Source organism: Lingula anatina, chromosome 1, assembly GCF_051362555.1.
Source record: "Lingula anatina isolate TDL-2025a chromosome 1, LinAna3.0, whole genome shotgun sequence".
NCBI classification, from domain to species: Eukaryota; Metazoa; Brachiopoda; class Lingulata; order Lingulida; family Lingulidae; genus Lingula; species Lingula anatina.
This window is the reverse complement of record NC_141767.1, coordinates 7,596,218-7,620,473: the sequence shown is the minus strand read 5'-3', so window position 1 is coordinate 7,620,473 and position 24,256 is coordinate 7,596,218. Positions and strand designations below refer to the sequence as shown.

The following is a 24,256-nucleotide window of genomic DNA, read 5'->3' as shown; positions in this document are numbered from 1 at the left end:
GGAATGTGCATGAAGATAAAATATAATTTTCATCTTACCACATAGCAGAAGAGAGAGTATGGGAATGGGGGTTGAAGAGATCTATATTACATTTTGCAGAAAGCAATTTATAAGTATTTTACTATGTCATCTGTTGAAAATTATCTCATGATTTAGAACTGAGAAGCAAGCAGAAACTGATCTGCAAACTGCAGGAGAAGATACTTTGGGGTCTGGAACAGACGTAGAGGATGTGAATGGGGAGGCAACATCGTTAAATAAGAAGTCCCGTTTGACAACTGAAGAGGAAGAGCTGATCTCTGCCATGGAGAGAGCGCAGAAGGCCAAGATAAAGATGAAGCGCAGGGATAAACTTTCATCACATATAGAAAATGACTTATTACCTCATTTCCTGCTTAAACCTGGTAATATGTTAAACATTTTGTGGATCATTCTGCCCAGTCCAAAATTTAGAAATTCTCTTTCTCTCTCTCTCTCCCTTTTATTTTTATTTAAGTTATTTAATTTTATTAAGTTATTATTTTTTTCAAGTAATTTGTAAGTATTTGAAAAAGTAGCACTTAAGTTGCTATCACAAAAAAATTGTTTTTGGGGATTTTGAGTATATATAATACATTATGTTCAGTAATTTGCCAAATAAAGCAGTTCATTTTGTTTTTATTGTTTTGCTGCTGTATTTAAGCAGTAAGAGGCATATAGCACAACAATTTCATAGATTAGTGACTCTGCTGTTGTATTTTTAGCTGGAGATGGTATTAACCAATTGTGGGAATGTAAGCTATGCAGTAAAGTTAATCACACCAAAACAGAAGCATGTGATCACATGTTGAATGAACATAAAGATGTGAAACTCTTCAGTTGTGACATTTGCAACTATTCAAGTAAGTCTGTTCTTGTTCTTTTTGTCACCAGAACTTTTTGCAGTAGGTTGATAGTAAACAGTAATGTTGGAGTCATATAAAGAACCAAGTATACAAACATAGATTGATTTAAGAAGATGTAAATAAGTGTTTCTTTCGCTATTGAATGTGAAATTTTTCTTAAGAAAATTGTGAATTTTACAGATACTGTATTTATTATTTTCTTAAAATTAGAATATTCCTTTTTAGTGCTAGCAACAAAATTAAAAAACAAGCTATTCACTAGTTCCTTTCTATGCAGTAAAAGCACCACAAATACCACATAGAAATATAACTTTGTGATTTTAAAATTATGTATCTGAAAGTTTGATAATTTTTGCCCATTGAAAAGATTACCGCAGGATGTTTTTCTCTTCTCACAGCTCGTCATCGCAGTTCTCTGTATCTCCACAAGAAGACTCACTCTGACGACCTCCCATTTGCCTGCACCCTGTGCCACAGACGGTTCAAGATCAAAACAAATGTGAGTAACATTATTTATCTGGAATTGGTCTTATTACTGCAGTGGTAGCTGAACACACATTGCTTTCCACCCTACCCTTTTTTCTGGGATCAGGTGATATTTTTCAAGAATTCATGTTTATTAACTTTCAGCTGAGAAGACATTACAATACTCATACAAATGAACGCAATTACCAATGCACTCATTGTGACAAAGCTTTTAACAATAAGGATGATGTTAGTAAACACATCAAGCGGATGCACACAAAGATTGATGGGGGTAAGTTTTTGTATAATTGTCACTTCTAACAAAGACCTACATTATTGCTTCACAGGTTATCGTAGTTCAATTAATTATGGAGCATACATGTACATTATAAGTATAATTGATGAAATAATGTTATTGTGAATTTTTAAAAGTTTTTATTGATAAACCACAAATATCTCTTTTTTTCAAATGTAGCTTCCATGTTCAAATGTGATATTTGCGACAAATCATTTAAAGTGGTAGCAGACTTAAACCGTCATCAAAGGACCCATGTAAACGAGCGAACTCTTCCCTGTCCTGTAAGTGTTGTATTATACTTGCAGAATTTTTCATTAAATTAATCATTAAATTATCCTTTGCTCAGTTAAAACACATATTAAGCACAGACATCAAGAGCTTATGTCTAAAGTTTTCAAGAATTGTTAAAGATAAGGCCAAATATCACCTGCATATATTCCAAATAAGCACATGATGGCTCATTCTCTTATACTGATGTATTCAGATTTGTACATAAAGTTATTGCAGATGTGTTGCAATATATTTAATAATGCAACAAATATTTTTAAACATTTCACCTTCTTTTATAATTCCATTGCCAGTACTGTAACCGTCTCTACAAGACAAAGGAGAGTTTGAACATGCATATTCGCTGCCACACTACGGAATACTACTGCCAGATTTGTGATAAACAAATTGGAAGCCACTCTTCCTTCATGCAAGTATTTGTTATGTTAAAGAGTCAGTGTTATACAAAGATTCATTAATTATCCTTGTGCTTTCTGTACATTACGTCTGGGTTTCACTGGATGGCCTATTACACATAGGGGATACTTTAGAGCCTGTACTTATAACTATAGATATTTATACAAAGATTTCTTTATCAGGGCACACAAGAAGCTGCATGACCCTGAATTTCATGGCTACAAGTGTGACATGTGTGACAAAGTTTTACAGAGCAAAGGAAGGTAATATCCAGTTTTGAAAATCTCTTCAGCATTTACTAGATATGTAGAGGTTCTTTTGTCAATAGTTTGAAAATTAAACTGATGCTTAAACCGACCAATATTCTGGCTCCTTACAGACTACATGAGGGAATGGGGCTGTGCTAGATGTGACAACATATATTAGCCCCTTGATTTGCTCTGCTGTTTAAGTATCAGCTTATTTTTCATGCAATTGACGAAGAATATACACATTTATGTCTCCCTATTAACCCAAGCGAAAGCATAAGTAAAGGACAAACACAAATATGGTGTTTAAAATTTGGTCGGTGATGGCCCCTGTATTGGAAGATCCCTCTAGTAAAAGAATAGTGTAAAGTTATTATATAGCATTAGATAATGTTGAGTAAATTAAAATTATGTAATGTTATAGCATAAATAATAAATATTCAAACAAATAGTGCCCATATTTTCATTGGTGGAAGAAAATCTACATTTATTGTACCACCAGCGTTAGCGCTGGCGGTACACATGGTTTCGGTCCCGTCCGGATCGTTCCGCCGGCTCCGTTGGCTCCGCCGGACGGCTACCGTTACCGCTTCTCCTCCTAGACGGTAAGGGCCCCCGTACCCATCTCATGGATTTAGGTCACCTATAATCTCAACTCGTTCCACGTAAAATTTGGGCTTTGTCGGTATTGGGGTCTGGGTGTGGCACTCATTGCAATGCACCCTTGTCTAAAAATGGCAAAATTAAATGCTAATTATCTACCCTAAGGAAGGAGTTATGGGAAAAATTTCTATAGACGGCTTTCCAAAAGTCATATGTGTAGATTTCAAATATACCCTTGGATTTGACCTTTGACCTCTACTTCAAGGTCAAATGGGCCAAAATTTTCAAAAAAATGAAATTTTTTACGAAAAAAATTTTTTTGCCCTGTTATTCAGACACCACACAGACTTAACCAATAATATTATTGGAAAGTGTTACCCTTCAGGTCATCTTTCATCTCCATGAATTTGGGGTCAATCGGTGCATTTTCACGGGAGTAGCGGCCATAAGATACCGAAACTGAAAACTGTCTCTAATTCGGGAACCGTTAATGCTAGAGACCCATTCTTTTTTGCATTTTGTAGAGCATGTAAAGCCCAACACTGGAAGTGGTCTCGGTTTTTTTGTATTCCATACGGTTTTCGAGTTACGCTGTATCAAAAAGTACATATTGGTGGTAAAAGCAAAATGTGCAGTACGGTAATGGATAATAAATTTTGAACTCTGGAAAAATAAAACATAAGGCTTGGCAAAGCAGACAACTTGTGTTCAAAAATGACATTATTTCATCAAATTTGAACTTCTGAAACTTCAGAGCACCTCCTATTTCAAGAATTTTGACCCAAATGGCATTTTCTTTATTTTAATTAATTTTTTCTGTACGAAATTTAAGGCACATTATGGTAACTCCAAAATTATAACATCTAGTCCCTTATATCTCCAAAACTGGCAGAGATAGGTCCATAGTTACTATTGAAGTTGAATAGGAAGTCATATACTGGCAATCTTACTATGACCTTGAAATTGACCTTTGACCTACTTTTCACCATGAACTGAACTTTGCAAATTTTTCTTCCCTTTTATCTCCAAAACTGGCAGAGATAGGTCCATAGTTACTATTGAACTTGAATAGGAAGTCATATACTGGCAATCTAAATGTGACCTTAAAATTGACCTTTGACCTACTTTACACCATGAACTGAATTTTGCAAATTTTGCTTTCCTTTTATCTCCAAAACTGGCAGAGATAGGTCCGTAGTTACTATTGAACTTGAATAGGAAGTCATATACTGGCAATCTATATGTGACATTAAAATTGACCTTTGACCTACTTTTCACCATGAACTGAATTTTGCAAATTTTGCTTTCCTTTTATCTCCAAAACTGGCTGAGATAGGTCCATAGTTACTATTGAACTTGAATAGGAAGTCATATACTGGCAATCTAAATGTGACCTTGAAATTGACCTTTGACCTACTTTTCACCATAAACTGAACTTTGCAAAATTTGCTTCCCTTTTATCTCCAAAACTGGCAGAGATAGGTCCATAGTTACTATTGAACTTGAATAGGAAGTCATATACTGGCAATCTAAATGTGACCTTAAAATTGACCTTTGTCCTACTTTTCACCATAAACTGAACTTTGCAAATTTTGCTTCCCTTTTATCTCCAAAACTGGCAGAGATAGGTCCATAGTTACTATTGAACTTGAATAGGAAGTCATATACTGGCAATCTAAATGTGACCTTGAAATTGACCTTTGACCTACTTTTCACCATGAACTGAACTTTGCAAACTTTTCTTCCCTTTTATCTCCAAAACTGGCTGAGATAGGTCCATAGTTACTATTGAACTTGAATAGAAAGTCATATACTGGCAATCTAAATGTGACCTTGAAATTGACCTTTGACCTACTTTTCACCATGAACTGAATTTTGCAAATTTTGCTTCCCTTTTATCTCCAAAACTGGCTGAGATAGGTCCATAGTTACTACTGAAGTTGAATAGGAAGTCCTATACTGGCAATCTAAGTGTGACCTTGAAATTGACCTTTGACCTACTTTTTATCATGAACTGAACTCTGTTTATTTCTTTCTCGTTTATTTCTTTCTCTTTTAACTTCAAACTTGACAGAGATAGGTCCATAGTTACTCTTGAACTTGAATAGGAAGTCATATACTGGCAATTTACTGTAACCTTGAAATTGACCCTTGACCTACCTTACGAAGAACTTAAATTTGATTGTACCATATATATTTTTTGCAATAGTTTAAAAATTCTTGTTGATTGCATTTTTACAGCTTGTCAAGCACAAAACTGGTGGCTGTGTCCCTTATTTTGTGTATGTGGGGGTCTATACGAATGCGTTTGCTCCAGCTGGTGGTACAATATTTGGAGGCGGTATCGCCTCTCTGATCCTCTAGTTTGAAATAGCTTTGTCCAGAAATTTTTTCAGCAGCTCAACATTTACTAAAATTTACACAAAAGTACACAAAAGGATAATTTAGAAATAATGCATTATTTTGCAAAAGGAAATTATTTAATTTTTTTAAACAAAAAACCAGAAAAGATTCATGTAAACAAAGTAATTATGCCAACTAGCTTTAAATTATGTATTTAAAACCAATTGTTTCAGCTGGCAAATCCATATGCGTGTTATCCACTCGGCTGAGAGACCATTTAAGTGTGACGTATGTGGAAAGTCTTTCAAGTTAAAAGTCCATTTGGAGGTAATCAGATCTGTCTCTTGACTGCATTTGTCTGTACTGTGCTCATTAAAACCCAGTGGTATCTATAATCCAGTACTTATTGACAGTAATCAATTTTATTAGAACCATTACAGTAATGCATTTTCATTAGATGTAAGGGGATGCTGCTTGATACTTGGCCAGATGCTCTGTTGAATTTGAATGCATTATGCTGAAATAAGAAATGTTAAATATGTGATAAAAGATTAAGTGTTGCATTTGAATTTTATTGGTCAGATTAGAGTGTTAAGTGATAAATAAGAAAAATTAAAGTTTTGGCTAGGCAAGTGGCTTAATAAATACACTTTCTTTTGACTTTCAGCGCCACAAGTTGAGGCATTCTGATGCTAAGCCTCATTCCTGTGATGTTTGTGGATTTTCATGTAAAAGGCAGGAAGCTCTGAGGGTAAGTTACATCACTAAATGATTCTTTGTCACTTTGAGTTCTTCCAGGTATCATATGTTATTTATAAGTATCAGTTTTATTCAAATAACAGTGGTTTTAGACAAGTCACTTGATGTGCTTCCCTAAAATGCTAACCTTTCAAGCCTGACTAGAGACATAATCTTGCATTTGATATAGTTTATTATTATTTTAACCCCTCGTTCTTGACCAGGTTCACATGCGCACACATGACGTGGAGAAGCCATACACATGCATTCATTGTGGGAAGGGTTACACCCAGAAGCATGCCCTGGAAGCACACGTCCAGATGCAGCATGATGAGAGGCAGTTTGAGTGTGGCCTCTGTGGCTCTATATTCAAGGCACTGTTCCAGCTGCAGAGACACATACGCAAATACCATGCAGAACACAGCAATGATAACCTGTCAATGACAGAAGTTACACAAACTGTGACTACTTCTCATGGTGAGTTACAGGCTATGAGATGTCATGTACTTTTTTTAGCTGGATTTAGATGCTATGTTTAGGTCAGCTTTACACTGACGTTGTTGGCAGAGTTTACTGCAGATGGGAACATAAGGTAGAACAGGGACCAATTGTTGACAGTGTTTTTTATAAAATGTTTGGTCACTTGTAAATTAATTTATCATCAAGCTACCATTGTAGTTATTATTCAGTGAGGCACCCATTAGATATCTCATTCCATTACTTCTCCTGGGTTTTATTTTAGATTCTCCTACAGCAGCATTAGCCAGTTCCTCACTTCTGACCAGCATGGCCACCACCAGCACTGGGGACCTGACCTCAGAGCCCTCGTCCACTATCCTAGGCTGTGAGACCTGCCAGGAGACCTTTCCTGACCAGCACTCCCTGGCCCTACATATACTGACCAGTCACATGGACCAGAAGCTGATATCAGGGGGCGTCGGCGTCATGCTGACCACTGCAGGGTCCAGTGGGGGCTCTACTCTGATAGCGGTCAACCCGGCAGAAGGTCAGGATGTAGTGACCACTGGCGACCAGGAAGTGGTGGAGACGGAATTGGTGGAGGTCTCCATGGATGAGGAGACAATTATTGTATCTCAGAATACAGAAAGTGTGGAAGGGGAAGAAATCAGAGAGGGTCAGTGAGATATGAGGGAAAGGATAATGGTGTGAATGTTGAATTATATTGGTTTTCAAACCCCGAATTATTTTGGATTTAAATTTGCAAAATGAACTGAAACTCAGGACTCAATTTCTTTATTTGTGTAGTATATTGGATATAAACTATTTGCTTTATTGTATACTTAATTATGTAACCGTAAAATTATTTAAAATTAAGAAGAAATTAGCTAAACTATCAGGATTTTTATCATAGAAAATGTGTGAAGCACTGGGAGAATGGCACTTTTAGTACCTACAAAGAAGCAATGGAACCATTATTATTTTTTATGGTTATAAACAAAAGAAAAAAATAGTGATTTTATGTACCTGACGTGTAGCTAATCAGTTGATTTAAGTAGAGAAGATAGCTGGTTAGCCAGTAGATGAATATAGTAAACTGAACATATTTGTGTTGCTTATGAATAACACAAACCCTGGGTATTTGATTAAAGTGTTCTTTATATGTAGAAATAACAGTAAATCGAGGTGTTAAGATAGTTGTATCATTTCTTTGATTAGTAAAAAACATACAACATCTCCTTTTCAACCACGGTTTAAGTATTTTATCATTCTGTCTGGTAATTATTGCGTGACAGAATATGACTGTTTTGTGTCGTATAAAACTCATTTTACAGAAAAGAAACTGAGCGGAATGACGTGTTTAGCGTTTCTCTGATAATCTTGAATTTTGATAAGCTTTTCTTGGCATGGGCCATGACCCAGGTTTGTCAGTGTCGCCCCCGCGGTACAGGCGGCAATTTGTAATCGATTCAAAGGACATATCGTTTATTTCAGGTGAATCGTTTGCGTTTTGCAATTGTTCACCATCCTCACCAATCGTGAATTCAACCACACTTTTAGTCATTCGTTCCGAGATTGATGGAAACGTATTTGAGAAGTGACTGCAATTTTCGATCTGTTCAATATTACCACTCGCACAAATTACATTGTTAATTTTTTCTTTCTCACTGTCGATAGATATTTCCGAATGCTTGGAACTAACGGAAGACCCATCCCTCGTGTGTGTCTCATTCGTATAATCTTTTGTATTGCAAGAACTGCAGGAGACAGAAAGCTGAGCGTCTGAGTTGACTTCCACCGGCAGCGAGCCATCCATGCTGACCAGTGTAGTTGACGTGTTGCAATATAAAAACCCTGCTTTTCTTCTTGAGCATTCACAAGGTTCTTTTTGAAATTGCTCTTGTGAAAACACACTTTCATGTTCTTTTGTTTTAAGATCCGATTTCAAACTTTGATGTACCTCATCTTCACTGGTTACTGAATCGCTGTAGTCACGTTTAGAAATGGCGGGCAACTCCAGTAACTCTCCATCTGACGATAATTCCTCGATATCTTCTAGATCACCGACCTGTATTGAGAATTTGTAATTTACTTCACTTATCGTGCTCATTCTTCTTGGTGAGCCCGGATTTGATGACAGTCCCGTAAGCGAACTTCGTGCAGTCATGCTCCGCTTGTATCTCACAGCTATAAGTTTTGAAACCAGAAGGCGGCGCTGTATTATCATGGGCACTGTTGATAAAAGCGCCTGCATCGTCCACAGTCCAAAGTTGGCCCACATTGCTGCCTGAAATTAAGAAAATGAAATCTTTATATTGGAATTCAATGGTAATTTTTGCCCCCTTCATACAAGTATATCATCAAATTCCTGTTGTCAACAGGAAAGCATGCAACCATCCAAGGGCACACGAAATGCCTTGTCTGGTCTTAAGCGATTGTTTGCATACATGTATCTTTTCAACCTCTGGCTACTGGTTTAGTGCTGAACTTAATATTTATTATAAAAACTAAGATAAATGATTTTATGAATTTTGCCAACGAGTGTACTTGCCTCTGCCATCTGGTAGTAATAGGCAAATTTTGGAGTAAAACTGTCCTCTCGTGTTTTAAACCACCAGCTCTGTCGCCATGCGTCGTTTTCCCCATCGGCGCACCTGAAACATTCATTTTATCATTACAGAAAATGAAAACAATGGGAAATAGCTCCTTGTATTTTTATTTTCAAAATAATAATAGCATTTCTCATGGGCGTTGACAATGCGGTGAGTAGCTGATTGAACATGGAGAAAAAATGTGAGTTCAAAATTAATTTACTCAAGACCCTCGTAAACTAAAAAAAAAGGATTCAATACAATCTGTACACCGGGGCACCTTTTAGCAAAATAAACGGCAAATATGTACAATGTAATGAATACGCACTGGCCATTCAAAGACGGAAGTGAAATCAAATGAATATGCTGATAGACAAAACGTTGGTTCAGGATCATTAAACTCGAACCCCTCGTTAACTTTAAAAAAAAAAAAAAAAAAAAAACTGGCTAATGTGCAAGCTGTAATCTGAGGTACCTTTGATCTGAAAAAGATGGCAAGTTTCACAGTGCAATGAGTTCGCATTAAGCCATTCAAAGACGGAAGCTAAACCGAATGGACTTTCGCGGAATTCCCATGCTGTCAATTAGCAAGTAAATTTACAAGACTGATTATCTATCATAGCAACTCGGGGAGCATTCATAGTTCAATCAATGGCAGATTTAAAAGTCTAATCTCTGAGCTGTTTGATGTCGAACAACCCCACATCAATATGGAATTTACTCTAATCTTACAACTAGCTAACGGGTAAAAGAGCGTCTTGAAAACGCTTGAAGAATGCGTTTCAATTCAATAGCATTTTGGCCCCATGTTGTTAACTGACATCGCATGATGGTCAAACTATTCGATGCCGGTAAATTGCTATCTACATGGTATCTTCAATTTTCCAATAATGAGACAACCAGGATATGGGCTATCTTTATTTAACCTGCAAAAAATAGTTTTCACTCCAGGGGTATTGGTACCCTGTGGCCATTGTGGGAATCAGATTGTGATGGCTGATTCACTAGATGACTTTTCTTGGGAGATATGGAGGCAAGATAGAGATGCTCTAAGCTTTCAATTGATTTATCTGTCAATGCTGCCTGAAGGAAGAACAATAAATGAGTTTTCAAATACCTCTCAATTCTTGAGGTCTTCATCAGACTGGCACAGAAATGCCGATAGCCGTCACTAGTGACGCAAGCTGCCACCAGCATCAAAAGTGAAGTAGGTATGTTGATAACGGAGAAACACAATTGCTTCAAGACGGTACTGAAAAGAACAAAAGAAAGCAAAATGTAAGACACCAAAGTAGTGCAGGGTCATACAAGTGCATTTCTGACAAGTCTATGAAAATCTAGCAAAGTAAACTTTTAATAGAAAAAAAAGAACAATTAACATTAAATATCAACAAGGGTTACAGTGAAGCGTGGCAGTTAAAAGTGAAGCGTGGCAGTTAGAGGCACTGAAGTCATTTTTGATTATAAAATACGTCTTTGCGGAAGGTATAAATGATGCATTATGGATACGCACGGTGCCCTATATTACGAAGTGATGAAAAATATACGTGTAAATAAAATTGTGCAAAACGCATTTTCCGTAACGAGGTTAAAAGGCACTCCAGATAATTCAGAATGACGCCATAAATGTAAATTACAGTAATACATGTTATAAATATACATGTTGTCGTTTCAAGACAAACACAGAAATACAATTAAACAGCCACTTGAAGTTAGTGTCGGCGAACCCTATGACGTAGATCTACGCTTCTTTTCAGAAGTCGATCTGCGCCGTCTTCCAAGTTCAATTCAACGGTCAACAATTCGCCCAGAGAAAATCTCGAGGTTTCAAATTTCCGACGAAGCCATTTGTGACAACGGTTTCGACTACCGAGAGAGTTTTAAAAGGTTGAAAACGGTTTGCACCAAACTTTCAAATGACTGTTGTTTAAATTTAAAAAAAAACTGCTGCTGATTTATGAAAATGTACAGCGTATATTCGATATTTTTATTAATGCCTAATGTCAGTTTCTTTTAAAACTGTCTATGCTGACAATTCTAATTTGTTATCGTAAGGAATTACTCAAGCACGAAATTTGCACAGATCACAAAAAATGCAGACATGAGGGAACCACCTTAAAACAAGATTTTTATAAATTATGGTTACGATTACAAATTGCGATAGGATGTTACGTTACTGCATATTTTTGATAGCAGGGTTTTAAACAAGAAAGAAAATACCTCTTATAACAAGATGATAAAATGTTTATCCAATGTGAAAGAAACTTCAATATTAAGTATAACAGAGCTGCCAGATCTCTATCTCTCCAATGTTTAGAGTAACGTACTTGTAAACAAATCAAATTCTAATGGTATCAAATAGAGGCGGCAGCTATGAAGCCAGTAGTTGAATTTCATCTGCCTTATCTTGTCTTAGAAACCATGTGTTCATATTTAAAAGGCACTTTATAGTATACTTAATCTTTTAAACAATGAAATCTCTACCTCTGCTAAAATGCGGAAACGCAAATAATGTATTGTGACCTTTCAACCGGTGTACACCTAGTAGAAGAAAAGCAATCTTAAAAACGAATCCTTATAGTATAAAAGTTTTTTAAATTTACTAAGGACAGAACGAATGTTGTTTAGTAGTCAAAACATGTCAGAATTTTGTCACAAGTAACTGAATTATCTCGCGTCGCTATTCCTTCTGATTCTGTGAATGGTCTCTTGAAGTTCGATTTCCACTTATTGAGTGGCGCCAACCTGAACAGAACCAAGATCGTCCAGTTGTGTTCAACTGTATCCAATTGTGTTCAAACATCAGACATGGGACTATTTTAATGTAAAAAAGTTTTGTAAGTGTTTAAGTGATTTTTTTAATAAATTCCTGATGGTTTAAATGTAAGTTTAAGATCGACCAGAGCATTTATGTAATATTCATTTGCACAAGAAAAAATTATCGCTGAAATGTTTTTTAAGCTTTAAAGAATCCAATTAGATATAGCCATTATCATTCAAAGCACTCCAGATTGCATTAATACCCTGTTTTTCCCAAATGGTTTCGCAACTTCAACCCAAATGGCTTAATTGTTTTTCTCTAAGCACCTAAAAAATGATTGGAAACTGACAGGAAAATTCCATTAGCAAAACGGTCTAACAGACAATATCCACGTCTCCGCATAAACGTTTTGAAAAGTATGATTGCCTTATCATTTTTACACTTCAAACATTTACTATTGTTTTGGTTTCCAATAACAATATTAAATTAATCATATCCGTCAATGATGTTTTTCAAACGCTTAATTCCTGTACGTTGCACTTGAGGAATTTAAATTCTTTTAATAAAGATTGCCGTGTAAGTGATTTCTACACGTACGTAATTTCACAAGAAATTACTGTCACATTTATGATTTTTCTAGGGTGTATGCACATTTCAACGTCAGTATAGAAACCAATAAAACGTTCGTTCAGGTAAATGCATATCATAATGAAGTGGTATAAGATGATTTAACATTATGCTTCGCGCAGTAATCAGCATGAGGCGTAACGAACACTAGATTACACTAAAGTTTGTAGGAAAGCCATTTCAAATGGGTATTTTTACAAAAATATGTCATCAAATGAAAGCCCCTTTCTTAAGAGATTACTTCTTCATCAAACCTTTTACCAATGCTCATGTCATTTTCTGGTATGTACCTAGCAAGAAAAATAAGCAGAGTTGCAAATTTTCAGCTGATACAAAAAGCGCATCTGATGCTTTTTAACAGTATGATCTCGTGTTAACTTCAAAGAAATACCAATACCTTTTTAGTTAGCACACCAAATGCTGAATGACTTACATGCCCTTCAATATAAACAACAAACTCAAAAGTGACTCAAAGGGTAATTGCTTCAACATAGATACAACTTTCACTTCAGTTTTAGTTACCCTGACAACAAACACGTTTAAGGTACAGTGTATTAGACTTAGCATTGGACACTGAATTGATTACGTAGTTTAAATAGAGGAGGTATTGTGTTCTATTTGTTTTGCAACAAATCGTACAGGAAATAAGTTACAAATGGATACACCTAACTTCCAAATGGATCTGACGCCGCCAGTCTAATGTAAATCGTGTTCTCTTTATCAAAACATGCATTCAAAGGCCTCAGATGACCTTACTGGACAGCGCCACATGGCATTTTTAAGGTTTTGGCCTGAAAGCAATATATGTTTCTGTGTGTAACTATGCTTTGGTTTCAATGTGTGCACCAAACACTCTGGTACCGGAACATACGGTATAACTCATTTGTTACTGAGCAGTCACTGGGGTCTCCTAACAGTATCAGCTAGGCTGTGTTCAGATTAAATGTTATCGGTCAAGCAGGATCGATCTGTCTCTGAGGGGATTCTCGCGTAAGTTCATTGTAATCGATTGTCTGGCCCGCCCCCTCCAGAAGTTAGGGGGTAATTATCTTTCGTAGCTTCTGGAGAGGGCGTGCCAGACAATTAAGCTGATTACATTGAGTGCACTTAATCGAGAATCCCCGCAGAGATAGACCAGTCTTGCTGGACCGATAACTTTTAATCTGAACAAAGTCTTGAAAGCCCGAAAAACCTTTTTGAGACCTAATACTCAAATGCGGATGTTAGTCCGAACGAATAAATTGGTTTTGAGGCGAAAAGTGTTATGCCACGGTGAACTGTTTATTGCACATTGGCGTGCTAAAAATACTTTGAATAAACCACGGTGTCAAGGCTGCCGAAAATCTATACTCTTGTACATATCAAAGTTGTCCAATCCTAATGCCCTTATGATAACCCAAAATACCTACGCTGTCGTCTCTGGTTCCATCAGCAAGCTGTATGTATGATATCCTGCCATACAAATACCCCATATGATGCTTGAAATCGCCTGTAAAGATACCACAAAGTGACAAGGCACGGGTCTGTCCAATATTGGAATGAATGTAGTGTTCTTCACCCACTTCACATGGCCGTACAGAAGACAGCTGCCGTGCATCTCCATCTGAAAACCATATTTTTAGATTAAACAAACCGCACATGCTCTGTGGCTCTAATGTCATAGTGTTATCTTATAAAATGAACCCTCATGTTGTTTTGCATGGTACATTTGCTATTAGCTCACAGATAAATGACGTGTGATTTGAACCAAAATAATCTGGCAAATCAGGGTAACACTACATCAAATGGTGCACTCATTCTCAAAACATATAGTGATATGCTGTAATCTGCTCTTTCCAGTCCAAGAACTTATAACCATTGGACGTAATGCAATAAATGCTGAGACATTTTTGAAAGTAATTGTGAAATGATCCTTGGTTTTATGAGCAAATTAAACTACTGCAGTTAAGTAAGCTTTGAATGCCCTTTAGCTTGCCACAAGAGAATTTGTCTTTGAAATGTATCACTGTGATAAAAAGCAAAGCTGCAAGTTGTTAGATGAAAGTCTGTTTCTGAAAGTCCAATTTAATAAATCAAATATGATTTTCAGAAAACAAATCAAAACAAATTTAAACTACATAACCTCCTAAATGAGCCCAGTAATTTACATATAAGTCTAAGATTCTACCTTACCGAAATAATGCCGATCGGAAGTGCCACTAACCCACCAGTAGTGATAATACCGTAGTACATAATGGTTGGGAAGAAGACGTGCATTCGTAATGGCAAACAGCTTGATTTAGCACCGCCATGTCCGTTCGCTTGCGCATTCTGCATTTTGTTCCTTTAGGCTGCAAATTCTTTTCAGCAAAGATTTACACCTCCTTTTGGTCGTGAATTTGTACCACGAATCATTCTGATTAACTCGCCAATCAGTGTGCTTCTTCTAGGCAAATTGTCCTACTGTGGAGGTGTTACGTAGTCTGTCGCAACCATATAAGGCATTGCCGGAATTTCATTTGTCGTGAAACTTAAAGTGACTTCAGTGATTATTCTTGTCCTCTCTCTTCTAAGCCCCTCGATATGATTTCAAAGCAAAGAGTGGGTGTGCGTTGTATATGTACGTCTGCAATGATAATGAATTCCTCAAAACATCAGGTTTTTGATTAACCCCCTCAAAGAAGACACCGATGTTTAGTCGAATCTAGTTTCTATACGCAGTGACATTTCAAAAACCAACCGTAACTGGTTTACTATACGAATTAACTTGTCTTGATAATCCATTATGTTTTTGCAAAAGGCTTTGACCTGTAATCATGGCACAGGAAATGAATAAAGGACAATAAATCTGATGTCTCGGCGAATTAAAAGCGACGAGAAAAGTCAAATTACAACGCAAATCAATTACTTTGGAAGCAATTCTAAACGTGCTTCTAGAGTCTGCATTGTATTCCTGAAAGCGGAGACGGACAGACGTCGGGACGCTGGTATCTTTGGGGTACTTGGCTTCGGATCACCGCTTCTTAAGGCCTGACAGCAAGGAACACAACAAGCGGATCATGTTAGATTGATAGACTATTCCCATATAACATTTCAGCGAATCAGAACATAAATCATCAGAATTACAGCATTATTCTTTAACATAGTGGTTAAGAGAGTGAATTCTATGATGTGCTCATAAACTAAGAACTTGTATAAAGGTATCACTAATCATAACGTTTGTTAGCCAAGATAGGAGTAATTGGAAATTAAAAAATTGTATAAATATATTCCCCACTTTAAAACGAACCTAGACGGCCTATTTCTTTCGGTTCAAAGAAACCAAAATGGTTCCGTGGTCTTTGGGAATAATCCTTTGCCATCTTATTGCTCTCTTTATCTGTTATCAGTTCAGATTGTTGCAATTATCAAAGGATGCCGTTGTTATGGTGTTGATGCTTATGACAAATGACATGATAACCTGGAACAATCTTTTAATATACCTTGTTGCCCGGCTGGCTTAAAGATGCTAATCGCTCATGTCGTTTCGCTTTTCTGAAAGTTAAAGACAGGAATAGGAAATAGTTGACCACACAGTCATAGCCACCAGAATACGCATACCCTCATTACGTTTAACTTTACTAACATGTGCGTGTTTGAATATCACTTGAGTGTGCCAGATATAACAGTTGCATGGCAAGTGGATTCCTGAAACAATATTGTCATTACCAGGAAAGCACGAGAGCGGTCGATAGCGATAGATTAGATGATCTCTGCAAGACACGAAGTCTACATGTAAATGTAATACACCATCTCCTACATATTTAACGAAGTTGTCAGATTCTACTTGTCATCACGAAAACAAAATATGCCATAAGACAAGCGAAATTTGAGCTAATATATATCGATTTTTGAAACTTATGTTTGGCTAATATATGGCAATGGCATTCAGGCAATGTCGATCCTGGTAAAAACTTGATTTTGTTTTTCAAATCATTTTGATCAACCGCACTGGTAAATGAATTGATGGCCGATAGGGGACATAGTCGAAGTATAGAGCATTCGTTAAAATACAGCTGATTTGCTCAGAGGCGTTTCATTTCTTGGTGTCGTTTCTTCACTTGCTTCCCACGGAAAGAATCAAAACTTGGGGGTTGAAACACTTTTTGTAGTCGAACACTTACTTTCAATAATTCCCAGTAATACATATGAACCACATCTAGTTTCACACTAGTGTCTTATGCGACTCAAATTAAGTTGCCATACATTGTACCAAGGCATACACTTAAAAGAGCTTTAAACTGCGTCTTCTTCAAATTTTTGGTCGTAAATTCAACCTAATTATCTGGCCTACCTATCTGCCCGTTTATATACAGCACAGAAAGCAGGCAGAAAAGTCTGTTCATATATCTATTTTTCGGGTAAAATGCAACGATGTCTATTGGTATTTCCCTAAGTTATACTATTTAAAACTATATGGTGGCAGTTGGTCTCCTTTTGTGACTTCAAATGCATCTTTAAAGTGATTCACTGTAAAGGTAGATTAAAAGTATTCCCCAGTGTAAGTGTGATAATGTACGTCCCAGCTTTAATGTCTTAACCAACATACAACGTTGATATCAAAGGACCATTGATAAAATTCTGGTTGTTACCAATCTTCCTATTCTCTTTTTAAATGGCTTGTACATGTATATGTACTTCGACGCCACTTTGAAGGTACATGTAATGGTATTATAATCCCACAAGAAGGTTGCATTTTAGCGAGGTGAAACTGCAAATTTACGATGAAGCCGTTCGTTCGGCTAAAATAAACGTTACAGAAAACTACTTTTTTCCACATAGAACATGGTGTCTTTTTACTTGGAACTCAGTGACGTGGTTGATCAGAACTACGTAGAAAATAGCTCCAAGACTCAACACTCTTGTACGTTTTGAGGCATATGAACAGACCCTACGAGGCATTTTATCTCAAATTGCATGTCAGACGCAGATTCTAATCATGGATTTTAATTACGCCACAAAGAAAACTCCAGACAGATTATTTCATGTAAAGCAGTGGTTTCAGAATATATTATACTAGGCTTATGGAGGGGATATATGATGTCGGATATGGCCGACATTTTTCAGAGATCCTTAACAGTTTAATATCCGTTGAATTTTAAAACTTGTTAATTCAATTACCTTAGGCCTCAGTGGGTAAGGATACTGTTTTTACTACGTGTAGCGGCGGGTATTAAGCTTTTTGTTTTTATCATTTGCTTTCAGTGCGCCATAGTCCACTACCAATAACAGAACAAAGGAAACGAAGCGAATAACCATGCGGTGGACGTTAAGTGTGTGGACCAAATATTGAATTAGCTTAAGATCCTTTTCATGTAGTGCCCGGCAATTTCAAACAGTAATTGATGGACACGTAATTGTAATTGCTTGAACCAATGAAACTGCATAGCCTAAAGCCGACACATTAAGGTGGGTAGCAATCCCGCGGTGGATCGTCTAAATTAAGGCATTTTCCTGCTTAAAACAAAGCAATGGCGATGTTGGCCCAGCGTTGGCAAAAGGGTGGCATGTGACACCTGAAGACAACGCTGGATGTCTTTTTACTTGGGAGGGAGGGGTAGTTTCGGTCTACTATATGCTGATAGTAAAATGGATGTGTCGCATTTAATAAAATAGGAGCATCTTCATCTTGCAGTACACTTATGTCTGCACTCGTTGGTATTCGCTTGTAAGTATAGCAGGGATAGCATGTAATTTGCTTGGAATGCATGTTTATGGCCCATGCCTGTTACAGGTAGGTAAACATCAGGGCATTTCGGCAATAAGGCAAAATATCAGGCTGGTGGCTTGCGCTATGACAGACACAGCTAACATAATCATCTCCCCAAAGCCTGTCTCTCCCTCGTTTCGTAACTTCGTTGCATGAATGCTGGCATGAAAATTGGTTTTAGAAAAACCGGGCCCTGCTGTCAGTTTTAGGATCTACAATGACCTTTTGCAGCTAGCAACGCAGTATTTATTTCTTTCCATTTTTGATAAACTGATTACATTACAACGATCCAGAATCGGTTTCAAATCATGATCTATTTTAAGCCTCTCGGTGACGCAAAATGATAACTCCTTATTGCCACTATTTTTTCGCATTAATCTTGTTAAATGACAGATTTTATTGAATCAGGATTCTAAAGCCCCTTTAACAGACACACAAGCCAGGTTATTACTTCTGATGTAACGGGGGCATTTACAGGAAAAAACTCACATAAATATACAGAATAACTGTCTTGATTACCTAAGTCATAACAATGTCGTCCCTATCAGTCCACATGTACTTTACGAGCCAGACCATCTATGTCTGATATTCTTTTTTTTTTTTTTTTTTTTTTTTTTCATAATGAACTCGTGGCAAGACGATGTTTAAAAGATTTCATTAATTTATTAGATGAATGAATTCCAGTATACCTGTAATATTTGCATGGGATTTTAGGGCATTCCTACAGATGACAAAATTTATAGGTACATGTATCCCTTAGAAAGCTATGGGGATTTTATAGGCATCCTGTATGAAATATATGTGAATTCTATAGGTATCCTATCGGAAGCTATGGTTTCTCTGTGAGAATCTATAAGGGATTTCTGCAAGGATAAACACAGAAAACAGACAGTAAATCTACGCTATTGAATTATTAACACTATGGCTTAATGAATTATGAATACGAATTATGTATACACACCCAGAACATCCAAATGTTTACATCTAAATATCAATATACCACTCCGGATGTAAGATTCGGCACTTGAAACCTCTTTTCATAGCCCACACATTTCAATGGGGATCATAATGTGTGCACACCACATGAAAGGTAATACATGTAACATCAAAGTGTAATTTTTTTATTTCAGAAGACTATAGTTAGGGGCCTATTGTATTTTCATACTGACACAAAATAGAATTTAAAAAATTGATTTGAAATAGAGTTTTGTATCCAACCCTGGCTAAGATACAAAATTAACTCATAAAAAGCGTAACCACGTCGACCTGCAGCGTGGCAAACACAGCGTAAAGAAGGGAAATCATGGGGGCTTACGTGTCATAGGCTAAACACATTTACCTGTTAACAAACTAAGGTTTTTCCTTGTGCCAACACTAGTTTGAATTTTATCTCTGTTTTCTAGCCAACCATTTCTGGTGCAAAAGTACATCATCAGTTGTTTGCGAAAAGGCAATATGAGGGGTCTTACACAAAAATTTATATTATTTAATTTGGTAAGCTTTATGGCCATATTATACAACAGTTCATTAAAATTTGCTTTTGGAGAAACTTTCTCTTCTTGGCAGCGTGTCCAGGCTGCGTGCCCGGATGTACAGTACATGTACCCGGAGGTACCCGGATGGGGTTAACCTGTAACAGGCATGGTCCATAAACATGCATTCCAAGCAAATGACATGCTATTCCCCTAGTATTTGAATAATTGAAAGATTCATCAAGCCCCGATGTAACTAAGTTCCCAGCAGACTTCTTTGCCTTATTCAACAAAGAAATATCATAATTCAATCACTTTGCCATTTTTCTAAAATATATGTCTTTCTAATACAGAATTAATAGAAGAAGACAGTTCCCTTATTCACTGTTATCCACACAACGTTGATCGTAATTCTGCATTAGGAGTTACAAAAGAGCAGCTGGAATCATATAATAAACCTTGAACAACTTGTTCAGAACGACGGAAATATTTGTATGAAATGACCGCAAATTCAACAACCCGTGACTCCCGCAGGACAAGAGCAACTCTGGAGCCCTAATTGATCTGGTTTAGTAGGGCAAAGGTTTGTTGTGGGTATTGATGATGAATATGATCGGGATCTTTCTTGAATTGCCCAGTTCATCTAACCCATGACGCGTACGGTTGTTGGCATATATCAACTTAAAGGACTCCGTTTTATGGAGAAATAAATCTGGGACATCTAAGCTGACTGCTGATTTAAATCATATTTTTAAGATGTTTTATTGGTAGCCTATGAAATAGTACGTTTTGGAATGGAATTAGGAGAAAAGAATTCGAACCGAACAACTCTTGCTTTTGACAGATATTCTTATTTTTGAGTCACTGAATTCCCCATTCATCGACTTTGTGTTTAAATCGGAAAGCCAATTTCAGAAAAGATATCCATGGCCAGGTATTCGCTTAAATATAATTAGGCCTTACTAAAAGAATTTAAGATCTACTTCCTTGACTACATGTGAACCCAACAGCCACCGTAATATTTTGTGAACGCAACTTGCTGAACATCGAGTATTAAGAGCTTCATTGTCTAGTTTTATTAACATACTTACTTTTAAAAACGTTGCACTAAGAACTCAAGATGCTTGTAGTTAGTAATTTGTTGACGTCGATAAGCCATTTATCACAACAAACGAGCCCCATCACATTTCGATATATCAAGTCATCTCCTGGAGCGGTATCATTACCATTTTAGTGTCATCTATTCTAATTTGCTGAGAGCAAGAAAACTAATATTGACATGGCCATGATATGTAGATTCCAGCGTGACCTTAAGAATGGAATAGCCTACTCATGCATAAGAGATGACTTGTAGTCGTGCAGAAGCCAAATCGCATTGATCATACTAATGTTCAATCAACGGAAATGGTAAGAAGAAAATATAAAGAAAGACACAGAGCTTGAAAAAGGATGTCCAAATCCCTACGTTTTTACAGTCTATACACGAAAATTGTGTTACTGCAGAAAGAAGAAAGTTTTCTTTTCAGGTTACCTCAACGGATAACATGCGTCGGGTCTTAACTGCCATGTATGCTTTTAGGGACACATTGTATAAAGTGAAACCCTTTATGCTCTCGATCACCATATTAGAACAGTTAAATAACAATGAGTATAACAACGAATTATTATAAAGGCTACGGATAAAATATTTCAAGACGAGGTACCTGTCATGCCCCTATCTCCTCTTCTCTGTAACTCTTGGGTTTTGCTTATTATATGCATCCATACAGATGATTTATGGTGAGGCTGTCCCATGTGGCTTTTAAGAAAAAATATACCAGAGCTGTTATTGTGTGCTATTTGAAGGTCTTTAGCCTGTTAGTCTACAGTTCTCGTAACTCAACCATAATTGGTTCAGACACGCTCTCATATGGGGTTTTTAGATCAATTTTTGTTCGCTGTTGCCAGCTCAGATCATAACGCGTTTCGTTGCTTTTAGAAATGAATGCAGAAAACGTAGCAGAAAACTTTAAAAAAATGCTAAAAATCTATCTGAAACAGCAGATTTCAAACATACGGCACCACTAAAATGGTCCGAGCACTAACAAACTAAGTAAAACAGTCACACATATGAAGACTCTATTAAATGGCACACAGTTAACATTAAACTTTTATATATAAAAAATCCAACTTTACTAAAATTTTAATTTTCCACTCTTTTCCCTTAAATACCAAGATAAAACGTGCATAGCTTTTACAAAATCAGGATATCCACATGAAATTTTGTGATGGACTCCGACATTGGGGAATTTCCATCGTGGCGGTAAAAATTAGATTTTTTTTAACTTTTAAAGGAGTTTTGGATAGATTGCAAGTATCTATACAGCATGCATTTTTCATTTGTTCTTTTTTCTTTTTTCACTACACGTATCAACCCTCCACAATTATCTAATACGTTGGCATATCACTAAAATTCCCAGACCGTATCTGACAATACCAGCATGAGTATGGGTTTCACTGGCTGATTAGTGTAATTAATTAATCAATACTACTGTCTGAAACTGTCATTTTCCATTGTCCTAGATGTGTCGCTGTCACACTGCATATACATGCATAATTAATCACCATAACTAAAAACGATACCCTTTCAGCTTAAAGCCAATATATGTTTCGAAAACAAACGATCAGCATTCAAGACAGGCCTTGATGTAGAAGAATAGAAAATAGCTGATTAAAGTCTAAAACTTCTCATTTTCCGCATATTTTGCACTTTCTATTAATTGATTCATCTCAAGTAGCCTTATACAAACGTTTGATCTATTCGCCATTGGTCTTTAAAGTTGATCTGTCGGCTCATTTCCTTTTCGCTTAATCGATCAATGGTTCGGAATTTAAAGCCCATACCAGACAAAGTAAGATTTCCAACGGCGATTCATTTTATTTATTAAGGATTCCCTTTGAGGTTTGAAGTGATGAGTTTTGTCCCTAACAAAAAGTTCGTGGGTGGAGTTGGGTAATATTTAGTATTCAGATATTAGGTATATTTAATTTTCAGATATAAGGCATCAAGTTATTTCATGGTCCCTATGAGGTAATTGAGTTCATAAATGTGTTGACGCAATAACAATATTGATAATAGATAAGTCAATGAAAAAGTATCGAATTCATACGCTAGCTACCCAAGTCAACAATATCAAAATATTTTATGGTTATTCTAAGCTAGTCTGGCCTTTTCGTTCCACTGCGCATGCATATCAACACAAATACAATTATGTGTAATCCTGATACGCCTTGACAGTCAAGCAATAACGCAACAGCACTTAGTGTCAGTTTAATTTCTGAAAACGAAAATTTATATCTATATCTATATCAATATAGAACATACTTGTCTATCCAACAGAGATTCTCCGCTCCGCTTTACTCCATTTTCCAACAATTCCTCCGTGTCGATAGGACAGGAAAGATGGAACCAAAAATGACAGGAGCTTGATTTACTCAGGTCGGCCAGAAAATTATGGCTACCTGTGTAATATGGTTGCTTCAGATACAGTACTGTCTGGACTTTCCTCGCTGTAAGTCTGGAGTTGATTAAATAAGAAAATCAGACAGATATGAAAATTGATGCGTGCCATTTGACTGGTAACTACTGGTTAAGAGCCAGCGTTCATCTGTTTACGTCCGAAGTATCAGTATTTCCATGAAGGTCAAACATGCCCGATTTTTACACAACACTAACTCCAAAATGAAGAGATATAGTAAACCTAAACGCACATGTCATCCACAGCTGCACACTTTGTACAGTTTAAAGAGTGCATTGTCTAGGTGATTATTTAATAAAGCATTGTGGTTTGATATGCAATCATCTACGGTGTCACCTATTATGCTGCAATACCTGTATGTACACGTGTGAATCATTGATACAATATAAACCTTCAGCTTCCACGCAATTAATCAACTAGTATATTCATGCAAAATGCAATTATTGCCAAGTTTCTACTCAGAGTTTTAACACGTGTTAATTGCAGTTCTCCCGCATTCTAATCTGTTCCTAAATTAAACTAATTGATCCCGAGTGAATAAATAAAATATTTTTGGGATACATGTGTTACCTGCGTTATCACTAGAACATCCAAGCGTTCATTGTCTGACAAGTCTTTAAATGGTGCGCTGAGCTGAACTTACTTCACAATTCCATTCTGTTCCATTCAATTCCATTGTATCATATCAGTAAACTGTACACAAATAATTAGCTGACCGTGCACTGATTATCGTAGTCAATAAAATCTATACGGCAACGTTATCCTACTGTACAATGTCCCGAAACTGCGCAGGTTTTTAATGTTAGTAATATCCCATAGTTGGGATGTAATTCATCT

At 36.6% G+C, this 24,256-nt stretch overlaps 2 protein-coding genes across 9 annotated transcripts in view; one reads left to right on the top strand and one right to left on the bottom strand.

Moving 5' to 3' along the window:
- The window catches only part of LOC106151613 (uncharacterized), a 12,700-nt gene extending 4,782 nt beyond the window's left edge, over positions 1-7,918 (top strand). For both annotated transcript variants that reach the window (XM_013524957.2, XM_013524956.2), the window contains exons 11-21: positions 157-404; positions 744-881; positions 1,283-1,383; positions 1,515-1,641; positions 1,825-1,928; positions 2,229-2,344; positions 2,514-2,594; positions 5,759-5,852; positions 6,193-6,276; positions 6,488-6,740; positions 7,006-7,918. In XM_013524957.2, coding sequence (XP_013380411.2) covers positions 157-404; positions 744-881; positions 1,283-1,383; positions 1,515-1,641; positions 1,825-1,928; positions 2,229-2,344; positions 2,514-2,594; positions 5,759-5,852; positions 6,193-6,276; positions 6,488-6,740; positions 7,006-7,406 — 1,747 coding nt within the window. In that variant the 3' untranslated portion in view covers positions 7,407-7,918. The remainder of the gene's footprint in view (positions 1-156; positions 405-743; positions 882-1,282; positions 1,384-1,514; positions 1,642-1,824; positions 1,929-2,228; positions 2,345-2,513; positions 2,595-5,758; positions 5,853-6,192; positions 6,277-6,487; positions 6,741-7,005) is intronic.
- On the bottom strand, positions 7,525-24,256 carry LOC106151615 (uncharacterized). Of its 7 annotated transcripts, none has more exons than XM_086999192.1 (10): positions 23,990-24,256; positions 23,266-23,458; positions 21,605-21,699; positions 15,970-16,214; positions 15,589-15,710; positions 14,874-15,306; positions 14,111-14,304; positions 10,431-10,565; positions 9,270-9,376; positions 7,525-9,005 (listed from the first exon to the last, which is right to left on the bottom strand). In XM_086999192.1, the coding sequence occupies exons 6-10, from the start codon at positions 15,015-15,017 to the stop codon at positions 8,083-8,085; spliced, it is 1,503 nt and encodes a 500-aa protein (XP_086855318.1). In that variant the 5' UTR covers positions 15,018-15,306; positions 15,589-15,710; positions 15,970-16,214; positions 21,605-21,699; positions 23,266-23,458; positions 23,990-24,256; the 3' UTR covers positions 7,525-8,082. The 7 variants fall into 7 exon arrangements, with proteins under 7 accessions (XP_086855318.1, XP_086855321.1, XP_086855317.1 ...); XM_086999195.1 differs by having other exon boundaries at positions 16,163-16,214; XM_086999191.1 differs by lacking the exon at positions 21,605-21,699.